Source organism: Gilbertella persicaria (assembly GCF_025201335.1).
Source record: "Gilbertella persicaria strain CBS 190.32 chromosome Unknown B0P05scaffold_41, whole genome shotgun sequence".
In the NCBI taxonomy this organism is placed as follows: Eukaryota; Fungi; Mucoromycota; class Mucoromycetes; order Mucorales; family Choanephoraceae; genus Gilbertella; species Gilbertella persicaria.
Window position 1 is genome coordinate 194,681 of NW_026252002.1, and position 17,408 is coordinate 212,088.

At 34.7% G+C, this 17,408-nt stretch overlaps 7 protein-coding genes across 7 annotated transcripts; 4 read left to right on the forward strand and 3 right to left on the reverse strand.

Annotated features, from left to right (window-relative positions):
• Positions 1-407: 407 nt before the first annotated feature.
• On the reverse strand, positions 408-1,798 carry B0P05DRAFT_234506 (HSF-type DNA-binding-domain-containing protein). The gene is made up of 4 exons (XM_051573295.1): positions 1,417-1,798; positions 830-1,341; positions 727-775; positions 408-681 (listed from the first exon to the last, which is right to left on the reverse strand). The coding sequence occupies exons 1-4, from the start codon at positions 1,565-1,567 to the stop codon at positions 590-592; spliced, it is 804 nt and encodes a 267-aa protein (XP_051431841.1). The 5' UTR covers positions 1,568-1,798; the 3' UTR covers positions 408-589.
• Positions 1,799-5,166: 3,368 nt separating this feature from the next.
• B0P05DRAFT_555036 (uncharacterized protein) lies at positions 5,167-5,943 on the reverse strand. The gene is made up of 2 exons (XM_051579744.1): positions 5,548-5,943; positions 5,167-5,492 (listed from the first exon to the last, which is right to left on the reverse strand). The coding sequence occupies exons 1-2, from the start codon at positions 5,634-5,636 to the stop codon at positions 5,405-5,407; spliced, it is 177 nt and encodes a 58-aa protein (XP_051431842.1). The 5' UTR covers positions 5,637-5,943; the 3' UTR covers positions 5,167-5,404.
• A 1,926-nt stretch (positions 5,944-7,869) lies between these two features.
• B0P05DRAFT_590158 (uncharacterized protein) lies at positions 7,870-8,849 on the forward strand (the record flags this gene model as incomplete). Its single annotated transcript, XM_051582784.1, has 2 exons — positions 7,870-7,954; positions 8,008-8,849. The coding sequence occupies 2 exons, from the start codon at positions 7,870-7,872 to the stop codon at positions 8,847-8,849; spliced, it is 927 nt and encodes a 308-aa protein (XP_051431843.1).
• Positions 8,850-9,026: 177 nt separating this feature from the next.
• Positions 9,027-11,067, forward strand: B0P05DRAFT_555048 (general substrate transporter). Its single transcript, XM_051579745.1, has 9 exons — positions 9,027-9,182; positions 9,228-9,392; positions 9,437-9,559; positions 9,605-9,633; positions 9,680-10,393; positions 10,444-10,462; positions 10,528-10,600; positions 10,649-10,823; positions 10,868-11,067. Exons 1-9 carry the CDS (start codon positions 9,038-9,040, stop codon positions 10,907-10,909), a joined length of 1,485 nt encoding a protein of 494 aa, XP_051431844.1. The 5' UTR covers positions 9,027-9,037; the 3' UTR covers positions 10,910-11,067.
• A 113-nt stretch (positions 11,068-11,180) lies between these two features.
• B0P05DRAFT_555055 (uncharacterized protein) lies at positions 11,181-12,657 on the reverse strand. The gene is made up of 5 exons (XM_051579746.1): positions 12,201-12,657; positions 12,001-12,150; positions 11,768-11,953; positions 11,523-11,720; positions 11,181-11,470 (listed from the first exon to the last, which is right to left on the reverse strand). The coding sequence occupies exons 1-5, from the start codon at positions 12,570-12,572 to the stop codon at positions 11,273-11,275; spliced, it is 1,104 nt and encodes a 367-aa protein (XP_051431845.1). The 5' UTR covers positions 12,573-12,657; the 3' UTR covers positions 11,181-11,272.
• Positions 12,658-13,788: 1,131 nt separating this feature from the next.
• On the forward strand, positions 13,789-16,554 carry B0P05DRAFT_555058 (UNC-like C-terminal-domain-containing protein). The gene is made up of 3 exons (XM_051579747.1): positions 13,789-15,775; positions 15,826-15,921; positions 15,969-16,554. Exons 1-3 carry the CDS (start codon positions 13,847-13,849, stop codon positions 16,521-16,523), a joined length of 2,580 nt encoding a protein of 859 aa, XP_051431846.1. The 5' UTR covers positions 13,789-13,846; the 3' UTR covers positions 16,524-16,554.
• Positions 16,555-17,404, forward strand: B0P05DRAFT_555060 (HCNGP-like protein-domain-containing protein; the record flags this gene model as incomplete). Its single annotated transcript, XM_051579748.1, has 2 exons — positions 16,555-16,621; positions 16,668-17,404. The coding sequence occupies 2 exons, from the start codon at positions 16,555-16,557 to the stop codon at positions 17,318-17,320; spliced, it is 720 nt and encodes a 239-aa protein (XP_051431847.1). The 3' UTR covers positions 17,321-17,404.
• Positions 17,405-17,408: the final 4 nt, after the last annotated feature.

Genomic DNA, 17,408 nt, shown 5'->3' on the forward strand with positions numbered 1-17,408 from the left:
GTCACTGCTACTACTACTCGTGCCATTGTGGACTTGCAAGGTATTGTTATTAGGATTATCGGGTTCTTCAGTTTTTTTATGATGACCAGCAGCAAAATCTAGAAATTAAAAAATACAGTTGTTATCGTAATCGCGTTACTAATATGCTACTTCACTAATTGTTATTACTATTAAAAGTTCGTTTTTTTACTACTACCATCATTATTATTGGTGTTAGAATAAACATGATGTTCTACATGAAACTGTTGTTGTTGTTGTTGTTGTTGTTGTTGTATTGATTCAAAAGACGGCAACTTTCTATAGTCATTATTCTGTTGTTGAGATACATAAGGCAGTGTAGACGAGGTGTTGGCTTGAGAAGTTGTTTTTGGTGATATAGATTCTGTTTTAGAAGTGGAAGCTGAGGAATTAGATGCAACAGGTGACCAATTGCCATTGTTATTGTTGTGTCTAAACGCTCCACTGTTGGTATTATTGCTATTGAACTGATTATTGTAATTATGGCTAATGTTGTTCATATTCTGACTCTCTTTTAGTTTAGAGACTTGTATTCGCAAGTTTTCCGCTACAATGTCTAAGCGTGAGTGAATCAAATGATAGTACACTTTGATGAGTTACCATCAAGAAGTTCTTGTTTATTATTACTGATACTGTTGTTGTTACTGCTTCCGCATCCACAATCTAAGTGCGTGTGTTAGATTTGTCAAGGTTTTTAATTTTGCTTACTATTTGCTTTTGCTGAGGAAGAGACAACATCTACCAGGTCTTGCATTGCCTATTTTAGAAAAATGCTTAATTTTTTCTTTGTTTTACTTGTTATTCTACCTACATTTTGCTGTTTAGAGACAACCATCCTCAGATGGACCACCTCGTTGAAAAGTTGTTCACAAGATTTGGTAACACCAAGCAAATGATCTTCGATTCTTAAGATATGTTTGATGACCGGATCACTCAGGTCTTGCGCCAAATCAGTTTCTTTTTTAAATGCAGGCTTTTCATTTGTACTATGCTGATGTTGCTGTTGTTGTTGCTGTGGATGCACTTCCTGTAGCTGTTTTTGCTCTTGTTTTGGCTGTGACTGGGTGTGTTGTCTTTGTTGTGACTGAGCCTGGGTCTGGGCCTGCTGTTGACCATGCTTTTGAGTCTGTTGAAATTGCTCTTGTTGTCTTTGCTGTTGAAGTTGCTGCAGATGCAGCTGACTTGTCTTTGCGCTTTTTCGCTTGATATGTTGCAGGTCATTCACAGCGCCTCTCCGGAAGTTTGGATGCTTGAATTCCCAAGTTTGATTCTCGTTTGTGAGATTAGAGTGAATCAAGTCATTCACTTTATGGAAGCCATACACTATAAAATTAGTTTTAGCATTCTCTCTCTTTTTTTTATTGAAGCAAAATGCAGGTATGCTCAATTGACATTTACTATTTAATTGCCTTACAAAACTCTGCCAGTTATTATGCTTAAAATATTGCGGCAGAACGGTCTTGGAGAATGCTGTTGGATTGGATACACTAAAAAGATCGCCATGACTTGACCAAGATATAAGATCTGAAGTTTCTGGATCTTCAAGCATTCTAAAAATGGTTAGTTTTTTTATCGTGAAAATGTATATTTTTTTTTTTTTACTTGTAGAGTTTGTTAACAAACGCTGCTTGAGTCTTTATATTGTTTGGATGAATAATACCAGAAGATGGTTGGACAACAATCATTTCGCTAGTAGAACTACTAGCGGTTGACTGTTCAACATCACCGCTATTACTACTACTACTACTACTACTGCTGCTGCTGCTGCTGCTGCTACTGCTACTGTTGGTAGCATTGTTCAATTTGAGTCTATAAACACGTTAATAAATTATGGAATATGCAAAAATAAAAAATAAAAAATAAAAAAATAACCTTTTAAATCGCTGATCACTGTCGCCACTGTTCATTGATTGAGATCGACTGTTACTTTTTGCCATTTTGTTTGATATGTATAATTGTTGTTATTATGTTTTTCAGATTCTATTTTTCATACGTAATACGAGTTTTCTTTAAATCCATATTGTTTTAAAAAAGGAAAAATTATGATTTTGAAAGAATAGTTACCCTCTTTTTTTTTCTCTTTCTTATTCTCCAAGAGAATAAATAAAATAAGGTTTGTAGTTCCTTTAAGTTAGTAAAAGAATACGCTACAAATAAAGACAAGTAGGAGAAATTCGACTTTTATAAAAAGGAATAGAAAAAAAAATTTTAAATGGGGAAAAGAAAGAAGAAAAAGAAAAAGAAAAGAATCTTGCGTTAAAGCGCGCCTGTGCTAATTGAGTCAATCATTGTGTGCGTGTCTACTATGTTTAAAGATTAAAGTTATGACATCACCCCATTTCCCAATGCGTCGGGTCGAAATGATTATTATGGAATAGTATTTTTCAATGAAAAGGAGAATAGTTTGTGAAAAGAAAAACTTGATTTTCGATGCCATTTATTAGAAAAGGAAAAACAGAGAAAAAACATGCATAGAACACTTGTATCACTGCAGAAGGAACATTCTGCTCATCTTTTTTTCTTTTATTTTCTAGAGAGAAAAAGCTTATAAGAATATCGAATATATAAACATGTCCAAAAGATCGAAACTGATCAAAGATATTTATTTAAAACTCCAAAAATATACGCGAAAATAAAAACCGATGTTTTTTTATGGAAAAAACCGATTTTTATTTAAACAGCAGAGAAACAGCTTTAAACAACATGAAAATAATGCATCTTTTTTTTTCTTTCTCGAGCATAGCATTTCTCTCTATCCCTTGCTTTACGGTTAAGAAAAACATAGTTATATTGCTCATGCTAAAATAATCGTCTTTTCTAAATGCGACATCAGAACGCCGAATTTTTTTTTGTCGATAGACTTTTCCAGACCAAGGAAAAACCTTCTTTGTTACTTGTGTACCACATTGATAATAAGCATGACTAAATTATAAACGTCATGAGCTTATTTTTCGCCCTTATATTGTACACTAAAAGACAAAAAGGTTAACAAGCTGAATTTAAGCAGCTATTGGTAGTAGACTAAAACCTAAGGTGACACAATACCATAGAGTATATTACTCCATGATCTATTTTAAAAGTACAATAGACAATGATCAAATGCTATCTAGCGCCTAGTTGAATAAGGATAGTTTTTTTTTTTTTTTTTGGTTTCAAATCTCGATCAAAATGCTCGAATCCTAAGAAAAAAGTCAGCATGTGGGTAACTCAAAAAAAGAGATCGAGATTATAGTCTTGTAATATTACCACTCTGCTTATAGATATATAAAGAAAACGAAATATCATTTATCTTTCCTTTAAAAGCAATTAATGACATTCTTGGATAGTGTACAAATATGATCTCTAGAAAAAAAATGACGATGTACTATAAGACATACAAATTTTACAAGGATATACATTTAGAAAAAAAATTTTTTTGATTGACATTTTTAGAACCAGGGAGTGGGTAGTATCGCCTATTTTAGGCAAGTTATGCACATTTACAAAAAAATATGTCTATCTTATTAAAACGAATAGAATTCTCCTGTCTTCTTTTTATTCTTTTTTTGTATTCCATTTTGTTCTTTTTTAATATTAGCTACTGAATAGAATCCAGAAATAAAATAGACGGAAGAGCACTTAAATAGCAATAATAACACAGAAAAAAATTATTATATTTCAGTAGGATCGGCTCTTGCTTTCTGTTAGTGCTGAGTGTCAAATTTTGTTGTACAAGTATTGATTGGTTACATGATGACTTTTTAAAATAAAAAAGGAGACTATCTGTAAATCCTTCCGAATTAAACTACCTGAAATTATCTCCACAACACTGCTGATCCCTTGTCTTTGAACTCTTAGATATGATACACTGTTTAAAATGTTATTGGGATATTTCTGTAATAAAAATGGAACAAAAACAAGTTAAAAATTGGAAAACATTTCGAAAAAAAATTAGAAGCAAAAAAAAAAATCAGCTGGTACAAACAATGTTCTCCCAAATGTACCAAATGATAGTCTTTGTTGAACTATAAGAGAGTCCGATTATAATAAAGAATTTCAGATTTTGATTTCGACAATTTCCTCTTCCAGAAAAACTATTTCTTCAAACAGACATGACTGATGATTACTGTTATGTTCCCAAATACTTTACTCAATCTCTGCATGTAACTTTTGAAATTCTATAACGCACTTGAATGTATTTTTTTATTTCTTTTTTCCTGCCCTGCTTTTTTCTTTTATTTCTTTCGACAATCAAGAAAGAATGTTTTCTTATAGAGTAACGTAACACTAAAACCAAAAAAGGCATATTGTGCATTGAAGTATTTGTTTCATAAACTAACAACACTATAAATGATAAATAACAGCTGCTTCCTCAAGTGCGTATGAAAAACTCTCAACAAAATTCTGACGATGACTCTCGACCTTTTCCTTTTCCTACTAAACCGAGGATAAGTATGCTATGCTTTGTTAATCAGATCCAAACATGAAGGAATAAAGGCCTAATACATACACTGAAGAAAAATGGCTTTTTATTGTATTTGATAGATAAATTCAGGGCATCATCGTACTGTCTAAGTTGTGAATACATCAATTCAAGGCCATATGGTCGGGCCAAGCAGCCCACTGCAACATGTTAAGGGCTCTTACGGTAGATGATGATTAAGATAATAATGTAGACGGAGTGACCAATGTTGGATTTTTAATTGTCAAAATCATCATTATTTTGAAGAAGAAGTTCAAAAGAAGTCTACAAAAAATGACTCAAAAGACTGTGAGATTGTGATTTAGCAGCTGTTCTGAATTTCCATAAGATCTTGGATACTTTCAGACAAACAGGTCAACGTCCCAAATTGTTTAGTCCAAGAAGGGACAAATAATGATGTGTATACACCTTTTGCCAAAACGATGTCGCAAGAAAAAAAAAATTAAAGGGTTGCACTTTTAAAAAAATCAGCGTCGTATGTTTTTAGAAAAGAGTCGCACAATTCAGAAAAACAGTGTTGTGCTTTTCAAAAAAAAAAAAATATGTCGCATATATAGTTTTGTCACCATGGTCATCACCGTGGTCATCACTGTGGTCATCACTGTGGGTTTTTTTGTTAACCAATCAAAGTCTCAGTGACTTCAAGTGAATATCTTTCAATTTGCTTATTTTCTTCAAAGATTCAATATGTGGTTAGACTAGTTGACTATCGAAAAAAGTTATTTTTATTCACAGTTATAAAAACATCAAGCTTTATCATATCGTGAGTAAAGATGAACTGCAGATTATGCTGTCATGAAACAAAAGGAGTGCATCAATTCAAGAGGTTATTCATAAAGTAATTTGTTGAGTAATGTTATATTTTCATAAGGATCTTTGGATCGGTCGTGTTCTGCAATCGAACCTCTTTATCGCGTTTTGGTCTTAAAGCAACACCTCTGTTTCATAAATTTCTACTTCAGATGTGATAGGGAGTCTATCAATTATTATTTTCGTAATATTTCTTTGCTTGCTAACATAATAGATCAATCAGGTGTCAATTTATCTAATATTTATTTGCTATTTACCTGAGAAACTCTTTAATGTTTTCGCCGTCATCAAGGAATCCGCAAACTACAGGTGAAGGAATTTTTATCAGCACCAAGTGGCCCAACATCAGCTTCAACAAGTTTGCCAGCTTTGCTTCATCGTCTATTAGTTGAGAAAATTTAGCGCCTGGCTTTTTTACTTCTGCAGCTAGGACATCAAACTTCTTGTCCTCAAACACGACCTTCAATAAGTAATCAGCCACACGTTGACGAAAAACTTAGCCTGAACAGATAATATTATTCATAAAGTACTAATAATATTGGCCCATACTGCCAAGATTGGGAGGTAAAAGACTAATTAAGAGAAACGACCCATACAAAGATCAATCTCGTCCATTTAGGCCAAGTTGAATTTTTTGACCTTGCTGTTTCCGCCAATCTTGGGAGCAAAGCAGACAACTGTAGTCACTTACCAAAATAAAGTATATTTTTTAAGGCTTCTTATGCACCAACCGTTTTTTTTTCTTGGCGACTACCATCTATCAGACATGTTCGCAGAGTACCGGATAGAGAAGGGATGGCTGGAGAACGCTCCATCCACATCAAAAGTAACTACTTTTGTATGATTATGCAGTTTCTTAAAGAGAAAGTATTTGTAGTCATTTTATGAAAAAGAAGAGAGAAAAGAAAGAAAAAAAGGTTATTTATAAAAGATGTTTTATTAATTGATTACATCTCACACAATAAACAGGTTCTTTATTATTTAACACATAAAGAAACCAGTCATTTATCTAGCACATCTAAAGATAAGTGATTTACTTGTGTTGAGAAAGAAAATTATAGGACAAAATAAAAAGAATAGAGAAATTATAAAGCTAGTAGCAGCTATATTCTCGAAATACTTTTCTTTGGAGTGGACAGAGTGTTCGCCATTAATACATTTATTCATTTTGTATTTCTTTAGGACTACCCTTTTTTAGCCACAGTTATATGAACCATCCCCTCTCTATTCGGTACTCTACGAACATGTTTGATAGGGAGTGGTGCACAAGAAACCTGATTGTTTGTGTAACCATTGATCATCTCTTTATTCCGTACAAGTCATTACTAGTTGTCAGGATGAGTTCTCTTTTTTTTTTTTGCCAAAAAGGCCAAAAGCGAAAAATCTTCTGCTTCCGAAATAAATTCTATCAAATCTATTACAATTGAGAAAGCGAACTATTTTGTGAATGATATCCTATTACCTTTTTCAAAGATAGAAGACATTTTGGAAGAAAGACAGATGTCGTTATGTATTTTTTTAATGATATTATTTTATACAGTTGGATCTAGATACAGTTCAATTTTATCTCTAGTCATTTCCAGTATAATAATTTGCCCAAATATTTCAAAGTGACATATTTTTCAAAAAAGTTTCTTTACAATCTTTGCTGTTCATTAAGAATTTTCCAACCACGAAAGAGTATTATACTGCTAAAAAACCCAAAAAAGTGCACTTACAAAATGCCAAAATAGCTCTTTTACATGCTAGGTTTGAGTACAGTTTAAAGATGAGCTTTATCCAACAATTGCGACAAGTAGTCTATTAGATCAATACAATCCAAGATGTGCTATCAAATGCAATGTCTTGACAGAAGAAAGCTTTCCTCCGTTTTTTTTTGTTGCTGATCCAACCAATTTCAATCCTTCAAATTTAGACGAGCTTGGTGAAATTAAAGAGAAGGATTGCCAGCCATACTTTCCACCAATAACCACCTTTAATGCGACTTGCCAGCTAAATATACAATGCATGCAAGAATTTATTCTTAGTTCCCTAAAGATGGTCATTTTTTTGTGGTTGGCAAAAGCATCAAGCGCGACAACACCGAAGATGTTTTCAAAATAGATAACCTACATACACACTGCAAAGGACTTACAGAAGCAAATTCTAATGACCAGCTCTTTAAAGTCTCAAACACTATTGTAGTTTGTTATAAAAAAAAATTAATAAAGATATTGTTTTCTCAAATTGTATATTGAGCATTCTTTATTTTGACACTATATGCTAAAACAATAAAGACAGTAAAATCCAACAAGCGAGATTATAAGATGTAACAAGTTGGTGCGAAAAAGACTGTATTAATATAATGTGAAATGTTATCAAAAGACGATTTGTAGAATCAAGACACCAACCGTTAATGCCGCTTTACAAAAGCTTCTCCAAGAAATACATCCCTTTAAGGAAATCTTTGTGACTTGCAAAAAACTCAGCTCAAAGAAAATGCCAGAAGCATTGTAAAGAAAAAATTAGAAGAGCGTTTAATGAGCGCAATAACATCACCTCTCTTCTTCTTTTTTTTCTTGTTCTTGTATATTAATAGTATGTCAGCTCCTGATTATTACCAAATTCTCGGTGTTTCTGAAGGTGCTTCTGAAGTAGACATCAAAAAAGCATACCGCAAGCAAGGTAAATTGTGTTGCATAACTTCAAACTTTATTTTATTAATGTTTTATCTATAGCTCTTAAATATCACCCTGATCGTAACAAGGAAGCTTCAGCCAAGTTACACTTTCAACAGATTAGTGAAGCATTTGAAGTTTTGAATGATAAGAAAAAAAGACGTGAATATGATTTGGAAAGATCTAGCTCTAAAGGCAACAATGAATTTCCATATTTTGCAGAAGATTTATTTGCTCAATTTTTCTCAAACACTCGACCTTATTCGCCTTCTTCTTCTGCAAGTGATGAAGATGACTTTTTGTTCAATGATATGTATGGATCAAGAGATTCTTTCCATCAGTCCCCACCATCGTCTCCATTATCTTCAAGCTATAAGCCCAAATCAATCAAGCGGCCTTTACATGTATCTTTGGACGATCTCTATACCGGCACGACCAAGCGGCTCAAGGTAACACGTACATTAGCCAATCAGACAACCGACAAGATATTGACAGTCAATGTCAAGCCTGGTTCCAAACAAGGCTCAAAGATTTGTTTTCCTGGTGAAGGCGATACTTTACCTTCTGGTGCTCAACAAGATATTGAATTTGAAATTCAAGAAAAGCCTCATGATGTCTATACGCGTCAAGGAGACAATTTATACATGACTCTAAGGATCACTCTGCTTGAGGCGCTTACTGGATTTAAAAAGACCATTAAAAAGCTGGACGGTACAACAACACTAATCACTTCAAGCGAAAACCGTATCATTCAGACAGGTCATGAAGATATTCTTATTGGTGAAGGCATGCCAAAAGAACAATCAGGAGAAAGAGGAGATTTAATTGTTCGTTATCAAGTCGAATATCCTGAATCGTTGACCATAAAACAACGCCAGGTACTTAAAAAAGTGCTTGTATGAAGCAAATGCATATAATTCAAGATACCCTTTTCTCCTCTCTCTCTCTCTCTCTCTCTCTCTCTCTTTTTTTTTCTTTCTCTTGTATATATCAGCGATGACCCTTGATCCGTCACACAATCATCCCTTCAGTTAAGGCTTGTTTTTTCTCCTTTCTTTTTCTTCTTTTTTTTTTTTCTTCCTCAATAAAAATGAACCGTTTTTCAAAAAGAAATTTAACTGAGGAAACGCAAGAAGAAGTACCATTGATTATTGACCAAGCAATCGCCATAAATAAGTTACCATTTTGGTCTTTATTTGCTGCCTGTATTTCGTGCTTGGGTGGATTTCTATTTGGTAACTTGTTGATCTCATTTATTGATTGTTAACATAATCAAAAAGGATATGATTTGGGTGTTGTAGGTATACTTATTGCACCTTCCTTTCAATCGCATTTTGGTATCGACCCAAACGACAAACTAAAAGAGGCTGATATAAATGGTACTATTGTATCTGTATTACAGATTGGCTGTTTATTTGGTGCCTTATTGGCAACAAGCACAGCAGGTAAGATAAGCATAGAATGACTATTATATTCACATGCCTGCCAGATGCTATTGGCCGCAAATTCACAATTGCTTGTGCGAGCTTTGTCTCTGTTGTCGGTGGTGTGTTCCAAATCATAGGATATGATCTTGGGATGATGTATGCAGGAAGAATTATTTCTGGACTAGGTATGCAGATTTATTTATTTTGTTTATAGCCTAAAATTATGTTAGGCGTTGGTGCATTAAGTGCTCTTGTTCCTGTAGGTTTTTTTTTGTCAGATAAAAATGTTAAAATGGCTTATTTAGATCTACGTTTCTGAAATAGCACATCAAAACCATCGAGGATTACTAGGTGGGTTATGGATGTTTTTTATAGCTACAGGACTAGCTTCATCTTACTGGGCAAATTATATTGTGAGATTATTAATTGAAGACGATGACGATTTGCTTTGGAGAATACCATTGATTATACAGATCATTCCTGCTATTGTTTTGTTTTTGGGTATGATTTTTTTATTTGAGACACCTCGTTGGCTATGTACACATCATCAAGCAGACAAAGCTTATCAAGTACTCTGCAAATTACGTGGTACAACCAACGTAAAAGAAGAAATGGATCAGATTCGATTGTCAGTAGAGACAGAGGCAAAGCAAACAGCATCTACTACCTGGAAGCATGTGTTCTCTATTCATAATCGAAAGAGATTGCTGCTTGGATGCTCATTACAGGCATTGCAACAAATGACAGGTACAAATGTCATTAATTATTTCAGCCCTATTGTGTTTCGATCAATTGGCTTGTCCTCAAGTGAAGCTGAATTGTTTGCCACTGGTATGTATGGCATTGTGAAGATGATTGTTGTCTTGATTGGATTCTCTTTTTTGATTGATCGTTTTGGAAGAAGACCTTTATTGATTGGAGGAGGTATAGCTTTGGCTATATGTCTTTGCTCTGTGTCTGTATGCGTAACTTTGACACCGGTGGAAAAAAGTGAGTCTTTATCAACAACAGCTATTCTTGTAAGCTTCCTATTTTAAGTTGGTTTTCTTTATCTCATTATGTTTATTAGGGAATTCTGTTTATGTATAGTAAGTGACATGTGTAAATATATGTGCTGAAAAAGAAAAGAAAGACCATAATAACCATAATACAGGCTATGCTGTCTTTTTTGCATTATCTTGGGGCCCATGCCCATGGCTATACTGTTCAGAAATATATCCTATGAGGTAATTGTATAAGAAAATGGAATAAGCAATAACATCGTATGTATACAGTACAAGAACTAAAAGCACGTCCATAACCACTGCTGTGAATTGGATACTCAATGCTTTGATTGGAAAAATCAGTCCAATTATGCTTGCGACAAGTACATTTGGCACTTATGTATTTTTTTCAGGCTGTTGTCTTGTTGGAAGCTTGTTTTGCTTTTTTCTTGTCCCTGAAACAAAAGTAAAATTGGTTGATTGTATTCTTTTACTGAACCTTTTGATTAGGGAAAAACTCTGGAAGAAATTGATCAATTGTTTTCATTATAAAAGTGAAGGCAGAAGACAAGCATTCTATAGATATTCAATCGATTCTGATCTAGGAACCTACTACGCATGAATTCAATTGACTTTTTTTTGTTTATCTTTTCCATATAGTCTCCAAGCAAACGTTATTGAATAAATAAATTGATCTCTTCAACTCCAAAGATACTGTTCCTCGCACAAGCTTTTTGCATTCAATAATACAAACCACACACACACGCCCGCTTTATTCTTTTCTCTAACTTTCTGCAAACAATAGTGTGGTTTGGTGTTTATATTTGGCTTAGTGTGCAAAAAGATTGATTTTATTGTATACACAGTCAAAAAGTGCATAAAACACTAGTTGTACTTTCTAAATTATCACATTGTTTAAAAGTAATACAAATTAATATCGCTGTTTACACCGTGCAATTCAACTTTGTTTTTAGTTTCTTCATTGTTTCCAAAATATCCCTTTGTAGTAAACCATCCTTTAGACTTTTGATGAATTTTTTCGGGCAGAGAAGCATCAATATATCGCTTTCCTTTTACAGAGGTCAATTCATATTGGCTTTCAAAAGATTCAGGCTACATAGATATACTTAAAAAGGGGTCCGATATAATAGGTACAGTAACTTACTACTAGAATCTGACTAAGCCCTTTTACAACGTTGCTTTTGATCTTAATAGCTTCCTTGTCGCCCTGATCAATGGTATTGATTGTGACTACTATGTCCCCTTTAGCAGTACCCATATCAATGTCGTCTGTCAAAACTTCAATATTTCCTTTGATATCGCCATTGACACTGCTTAGCACTGATTTTCCTACACTTATGGTCTAACATGCTTTAAATATTTCTTTTTCCTGAGGTTCTCAATACTTACTGCTTCAAAACCAATATCTCCTTTGACCGTTTTTATATCGACTCCTTCTTTACAAATCATATCGTTCATGAAAATAACGTCGCTAAAAATTGTACCAATGTCCAATCGTTTTAGCGAATCAATACCAGGAATATTGATTGAGACATCCAGTTTAATACAGCCTTCAGCAAGGACAGATTGATCCCCCTATCATAGTAAGATTACTATTTTTTTTTTAGATTTTTAGATTTTACCTTGATTAATAAAGACAACACGCCATCTTCGGGATACTCATTTTTTTCAATCGAGAAACTGTCTTGTAGTTCTTCATTGCTAAACTTGAGATCAAAATCAACCGTAGGATATAAAAGCCTCGGATTCCATATGAGTCGAGTCTTTCCTCTCTAGAGTCAAACTAAGTATTTTTCTTGTTGGCGCAATCTGTTTAACTTACCACAAAATGATGCTGATTTTTGCGAATGGTACTATTGGTTCTTTGTTGAATTGATAATCGAGGAAAAATAGCTTGATCAAACTCAAAGTAAGACTCGCCCTTGTATGGAATAAGTGGTTCTTCGGTACAGTTATAGTCAGAGGCAACATGTATATCGCTTGCATCAAATCCATTCGATCTCATTGACTTGTCTTTGAAAGTATCGTAAAAGCATTGGGTGTTTAATAATGCTCCTAAAGTAGAGAGAGAGAAAAGCACAATACCATAGAAAATAGCTTTGGCTACCCGTTTCTTCCAAAGATTTTTATATAGAACAGAGTCTGTAGAGTCAATAAATGTGTAAGAAAATTGCTTTTCTATTGGAGTGCTCATGATAATCTTGAGTAGAGAGAGAGAGAAAGGGAAAGCTTCCTCAAGGCCCTTTTATAAGCGTTTATCTTGTGTGACTTGAGAGTCTGGGTACTTGGCATAATTCTACCAAAGCCAAGCATTCTAATGTCTGTCCTTTTTTATATAGAAAAAGAATAACTAGAATCGATTCTGTGGCAGGATTCTTTGGATCATGCCTTGCACAAAATAACGATGGTTTACATCATAGTTTGATATTCCAATAGAGAGCGAAGCAACCTGAACCAAGTGTTACGCATTTTTGGCTAAAACTAAACCTACATTGTGCCCAGATTTAAACACACACACACACACACACACACACACACACACATTTATGCAGGTACTGTCTCTTTTAAAAACAAGAACATACGCTTATTTCATACAAGCGAAAAAAAGCAAGTCTTGTATTGGAAGTTAACTAATATTAAAGTAGTTATGGAACAACGAGTATGTGTGAAATCAGAGATATACTGTAAAAATGAGCCTCCTAGACAGTTCAAATTATCCGATGCGTAATAGACAAAATGAGAGTGAGAGCTTGGTATAGCCCAAAAGTCTGTATCACTATATTCGGCGGTAAAAGGTAGACAGAGAATTTTTATGCAAACAACGCACTTAGGTACGAGGACTTTTAAATTTGAATTAAGTTTTCAAACTTGTAGCATAATTTCTCTCCAGAAAAGAAAAGGGTCCCTATTAACGATGTGTAGAATGTCTTGAGTGCTTTGTTGCTGTGTTGCTGTTTTTTTTTCTTGATAAGGCTTTGGGTAAAAACTCATAGGGGTAATAATAAGAGAATGAGATCTGACAATCAGATTTTCTGGCAAATACATCGAGATGAGATAATAAAGCCTTTCTTGACCAGTTATTTTGTATCATTGAAAGACACTTGGCTAAAGAGAGAAACATTGGTTTGAGCAACTTTTTTTAGGCAATGCATATATCAATCTTTCACTTGGTTCTATACAATTGCCTTTGTGCAATGGTCGATATTCAATAACAATATACATTTCAAATGAAACACAACATAGTATTATAAATTCCAAATAGCATCTTCTTTCTCAAAATACAATTTGGCAAAGCATACTGAAATGATGAGTAGCCTATTGATTATTATCTGAATAGACGGAGTTCAAACAAACAGACAGCAAAAAATCGTGATCAACAGTGATTTGCTAGAAAATAAATACCTTTTTCTTCTTTATACAACTGTATATCAACCCAGAAAAAAAAAAGAGCATAAACTGTATAGATAGATGCTTTATCTATATTTTCTGAAATTCATTCTTTGTTTACTTATACCAGCAATTTTTGCAACAAAATCAATACATTCTAAACAATGCTTACGGTATCCAGCTTATGATTTAGTGTTCTCAGAAACTTGTCCAGCTTACAACCAAGACAAAGTTGACTTTTCTGCTGCACTTTTTCCCGATCCTTCTGTTATTTCAGACCTTGGCAAGCCTAGTTATGAAGAACAGATCGAGGAACCGATGAGTACAACAGAGGGATCGCAGCAAGTTGCTGTACCTTCTACTTCACTACTCGACAAAACAACCATAGAGCAAGACAGTCAAATCAACAACATTACAGATCATCCTCAAGATAAGAGAAAACCACTTGTCTCTTTTGAAGAATGGCAAAAGAAAGTACTTCAGTTAGAAAACGATAAGGATCGTCGAGTCAAGCGCAAGTCCGGGTCGATTAAAAGTGGCGGGAATAAACGACAGCAAGTTGTGGATAGCATTGATGGTGGATTTTCTGATGATTTTGGTTCTATGCTTGAAGATTTGATCGGCGGTGTAGTGTCTAAAGAGAAAAAGCCCAATGTTTATGCAGAAGGCGAGTATATTTCACCCAGCGAATCTGGCTCCAATGGCAAAGACAAGAAGAAACAACCATTTGCAGATGCTCGGATCAAATCACTTAAAGAGCGATTCAATTACGCTTCAACAGACTGTGCAGCCACTGTTCGAAAAGCGAACAAACAAGCAAAAGGGGCTCATTCAATCTTGTATGAATCCAAAGATCAATATATGCTCAACAAGTGTTCTGCTGATAAATTTGTTATTATCAACCTGTGCGAACAGATTGTGGTCGATACTATAGTCATGGCGAACTTTGAGTTCTTTTCGAGTACATTCAAGGATTTTCGAGTGTATGCCTCGTCTAAATATCCTACAAACGAATGGCGTCTATTGGGTCAGTGGCAAGCTAGAAACACAAGAGACCTTCAAGTGTTTAAAGTGCCTGATAGTGGGTTTGTGGAATATGTCAAAATTGAGTTCTTGACACACTATGGCCATGAATATTACTGTCCTCTTAGTTTGGTTAGAGTACATGGTATGTCTATGATGGAATATTATACCACTGTCGAAAGTCAAGATGAAGGACCTGTGTTACTTGAAGAAGAGCATTTATGGCCAGCAGAAGTGCGTGAACAGATCATACAGCCTCAATTCGATATCACAAACACTTCAGAATCTTTTCCAGTCAAGAACGAAGTAGATGAGGATGAAGTCAAAATCATCATACCACCTATTAGTTTAGGAGAAGCAGAACTGCCTGCTTTAGATGTGGACAAAGTAGAACATGCAACAGAGACACCTGTGGATACAACGGCAATAGAGGATATAAGCATACCTATGGATACAGATATTCCTTTGAAATCGACTATTTTATCATCGTTTTCAACATCTCATTTTAATATACAGGCCGAGCCTACCCATTCACATGTATCTTTGCAAACAGATAAACTAGATAAAAACCAGAGCGAGCCTGACACTATATCTACTGTGTCTTCCTCTTTAGCAAACCATACAGTGGATTCATCCCCTACATTGCTCTTAATTCACGGCACAAACAACACAAGTACTTTTGGAAACAGTAATGCAACCACTATTACTACCAGCATGACTTCTTCTGGTTCTGCCACAACACCCAAAGTGGTTATACCTAACACACATACAAAAGAGAGCGGAAGTACACAAGAATCTATCTATAAAACAATCATGAAGCGACTCAATGTACTTGAAGTCAACATGACATTATCACAGCGATTCTTGGATGATCAAAACAAGATATTGAATGATGTATTTCTAGACATGGAGAAAAGACATCAAGAACAACTCATTTTACTCATTGGCCATTTAAATGAAACTGCAAGCTATAAAATTGATAGTATGGTAAGAAGTCATGGTTGTTGGTTTTTTTTTATCTGTCTAAATACATCTAGAAACGTCGCTATGAACAATGGTATGAAGACTTAAAAGAGCAGACAGAGAGTGACATGCAGGAAATGACAACAAAAATCAGCATGTTGGCAGATCAAGTAAGGAAACAAAATAATTGAATAGACATTGTCTCATAATCAACTAGTTGTCATTTGAAAGAAGGATCTCTGTATCTCAACTTATTATTATGATCATCTTGTTTGTGTTTATGGCACTATCAAGAGGCACGTTTAGTACTCTATCTCCTGTTGTAGCTGCCCAACAAGAGCAAAGAAAACGAAGGCAATCAATTGATCCATCTTTGGGTTTACCGCCAAAAGATGCATTTGATGCCTTGTTGAGAGAACTTGAACCTATCAAGAAACCTACTAGTTCACAAAATGAGCCCCCTTCTATACAAAAACAAGACATATTGTTGCCTAAAAAACCCAAAAACCTACGAAGACATAGTGATAGTCCTTACCATACCATGAAGGAAAGCGATTTGAATATCTTTTCTTCAAATACAGTCCCAGTATTGAACAAACAACAATTTACCATGGATGATTCAGAAGAACTTCAATGTAAACTAAGTCAGATCTTTATACAGCAACAAGAACAAACTGTACCACACGCAAATACAATATCACAGCCACCAAGCATTGAAGGTTCTTGCTTGATAAAAAATCGTAAACGATCTAGCACAAGTCCACCCTCATAATAAAATTTTCTTTTTTTTTCTAAAATACATTATGAGCTCACTGTTAGGACTTGTCAATTATTCTGATGATGAAGGATCTTCTGAAGATGAAAACAACAGTAGGAAGTTGACATACACCATCTATTTCTGACCTTCTATATATAGTTCCTCAACCTATAAAGAAACAAGAATCTAAAGAAAAACCAAAACAAGCACCTCCTCTACAACCACCAAAACCCTCTCTATTAGCAACACCTCCACCTATCATTGAATACAACAGACGCCTAAACGCAGCCTTAACACCTAAACCTATTGAAGGTGTCGACCATTGGGGCATTCCAAGTGAATCAGACTTGGTATGCGATTCAAACAGAGAAGAAAAAATAGCACACTTTTTGTCACTTCGCGCCTCAGGTCATCGTCTAAATGATCATTTGCAGCATAACAAGGCATTTCGCAACCCACGTATCTATGCCAAACTAGTTGAGTTTACAGAAGTCGATGAATTTGGCAGCAATTTTGATAAACAGGAGTTTGACCCCTATGGATTTCCTAAAGAAATGTACATTGATGGCATTTTAGAAACACAAAAGAAGATAGCCGAGGAAAAGGCTGCTCAACAACAAAATAGAACATCTGTCAATTTTGTGTCGTCTCAACAACCAGCATTAACGCAGCAACAGTCCACAACAATGGCACAAGCCATGGCTGCTGCAGCCAAAGTAGCTAGTCGGATTGCTAAACCACCTTCAATGGAAACAACAGGGGATAAACGAAGTAATAAGTGGGAAGATGACTATAGATCAAGTAAACGATAATTCATCTTTGTGTTAACCTGTCAAACTGAGTCATACTTGATTTGACTGGTTGCATTAAAATAAAACTCCATCTTTTATCTCTTATTTT

Excerpts from the sequence above, each read along its gene's own strand:
- B0P05DRAFT_234506 (XM_051573295.1), bottom strand. The coding sequence starts at position 1,567 with ATGCTTGAAGATCCAGAAACTTCAGATCTTATATCTTGGTCAAGTCAT. Across the intron at positions 1,342-1,416 it reads TTTTGTAAGGCAATTAAATA|TGTATGGCTTCCATAAAGTG; the intron begins GTAAATGTCAAT and ends CTAATTTTATAG. Across the intron at positions 776-829 it reads TTGTCTCTAAACAGCAAAAT|GCAATGCAAGACCTGGTAGA; the intron begins GTAGGTAGAATA and ends TTTCTAAAATAG.
- B0P05DRAFT_555036 (XM_051579744.1), bottom strand. The coding sequence starts at position 5,636 with ATGTTGGGCCACTTGGTGCTGATAAAAATTCCTTCACCTGTAGTTTGC. Across the intron at positions 5,493-5,547 it reads AACATTAAAGAGTTTCTCAG|CAAGCAAAGAAATATTACGA; the intron begins GTAAATAGCAAA and ends CTATTATGTTAG.
- B0P05DRAFT_555048 (XM_051579745.1), top strand. The coding sequence starts at position 9,038 with ATGAACCGTTTTTCAAAAAGAAATTTAACTGAGGAAACGCAAGAAGAA. Across the intron at positions 9,183-9,227 it reads CTTGGGTGGATTTCTATTTG|GATATGATTTGGGTGTTGTA; the intron begins GTAACTTGTTGA and ends ATAATCAAAAAG. Across the intron at positions 10,824-10,867 it reads TTCTTGTCCCTGAAACAAAA|GGAAAAACTCTGGAAGAAAT; the intron begins GTAAAATTGGTT and ends CCTTTTGATTAG.
- B0P05DRAFT_555055 (XM_051579746.1), bottom strand. The coding sequence starts at position 12,572 with ATGAGCACTCCAATAGAAAAGCAATTTTCTTACACATTTATTGACTCT. Across the intron at positions 11,721-11,767 it reads GAGATATTGGTTTTGAAGCA|ACCATAAGTGTAGGAAAATC; the intron begins GTAAGTATTGAG and ends AAAGCATGTTAG. Across the intron at positions 11,471-11,522 it reads GGCTTAGTCAGATTCTAGTA|CCTGAATCTTTTGAAAGCCA; the intron begins GTAAGTTACTGT and ends ATATCTATGTAG.
- B0P05DRAFT_555058 (XM_051579747.1), top strand. The coding sequence starts at position 13,847 with ATGCTTTATCTATATTTTCTGAAATTCATTCTTTGTTTACTTATACCA. Across the intron at positions 15,776-15,825 it reads GCTATAAAATTGATAGTATG|AAACGTCGCTATGAACAATG; the intron begins GTAAGAAGTCAT and ends AAATACATCTAG. Across the intron at positions 15,922-15,968 it reads TCAGCATGTTGGCAGATCAA|TTGTCATTTGAAAGAAGGAT; the intron begins GTAAGGAAACAA and ends ATAATCAACTAG.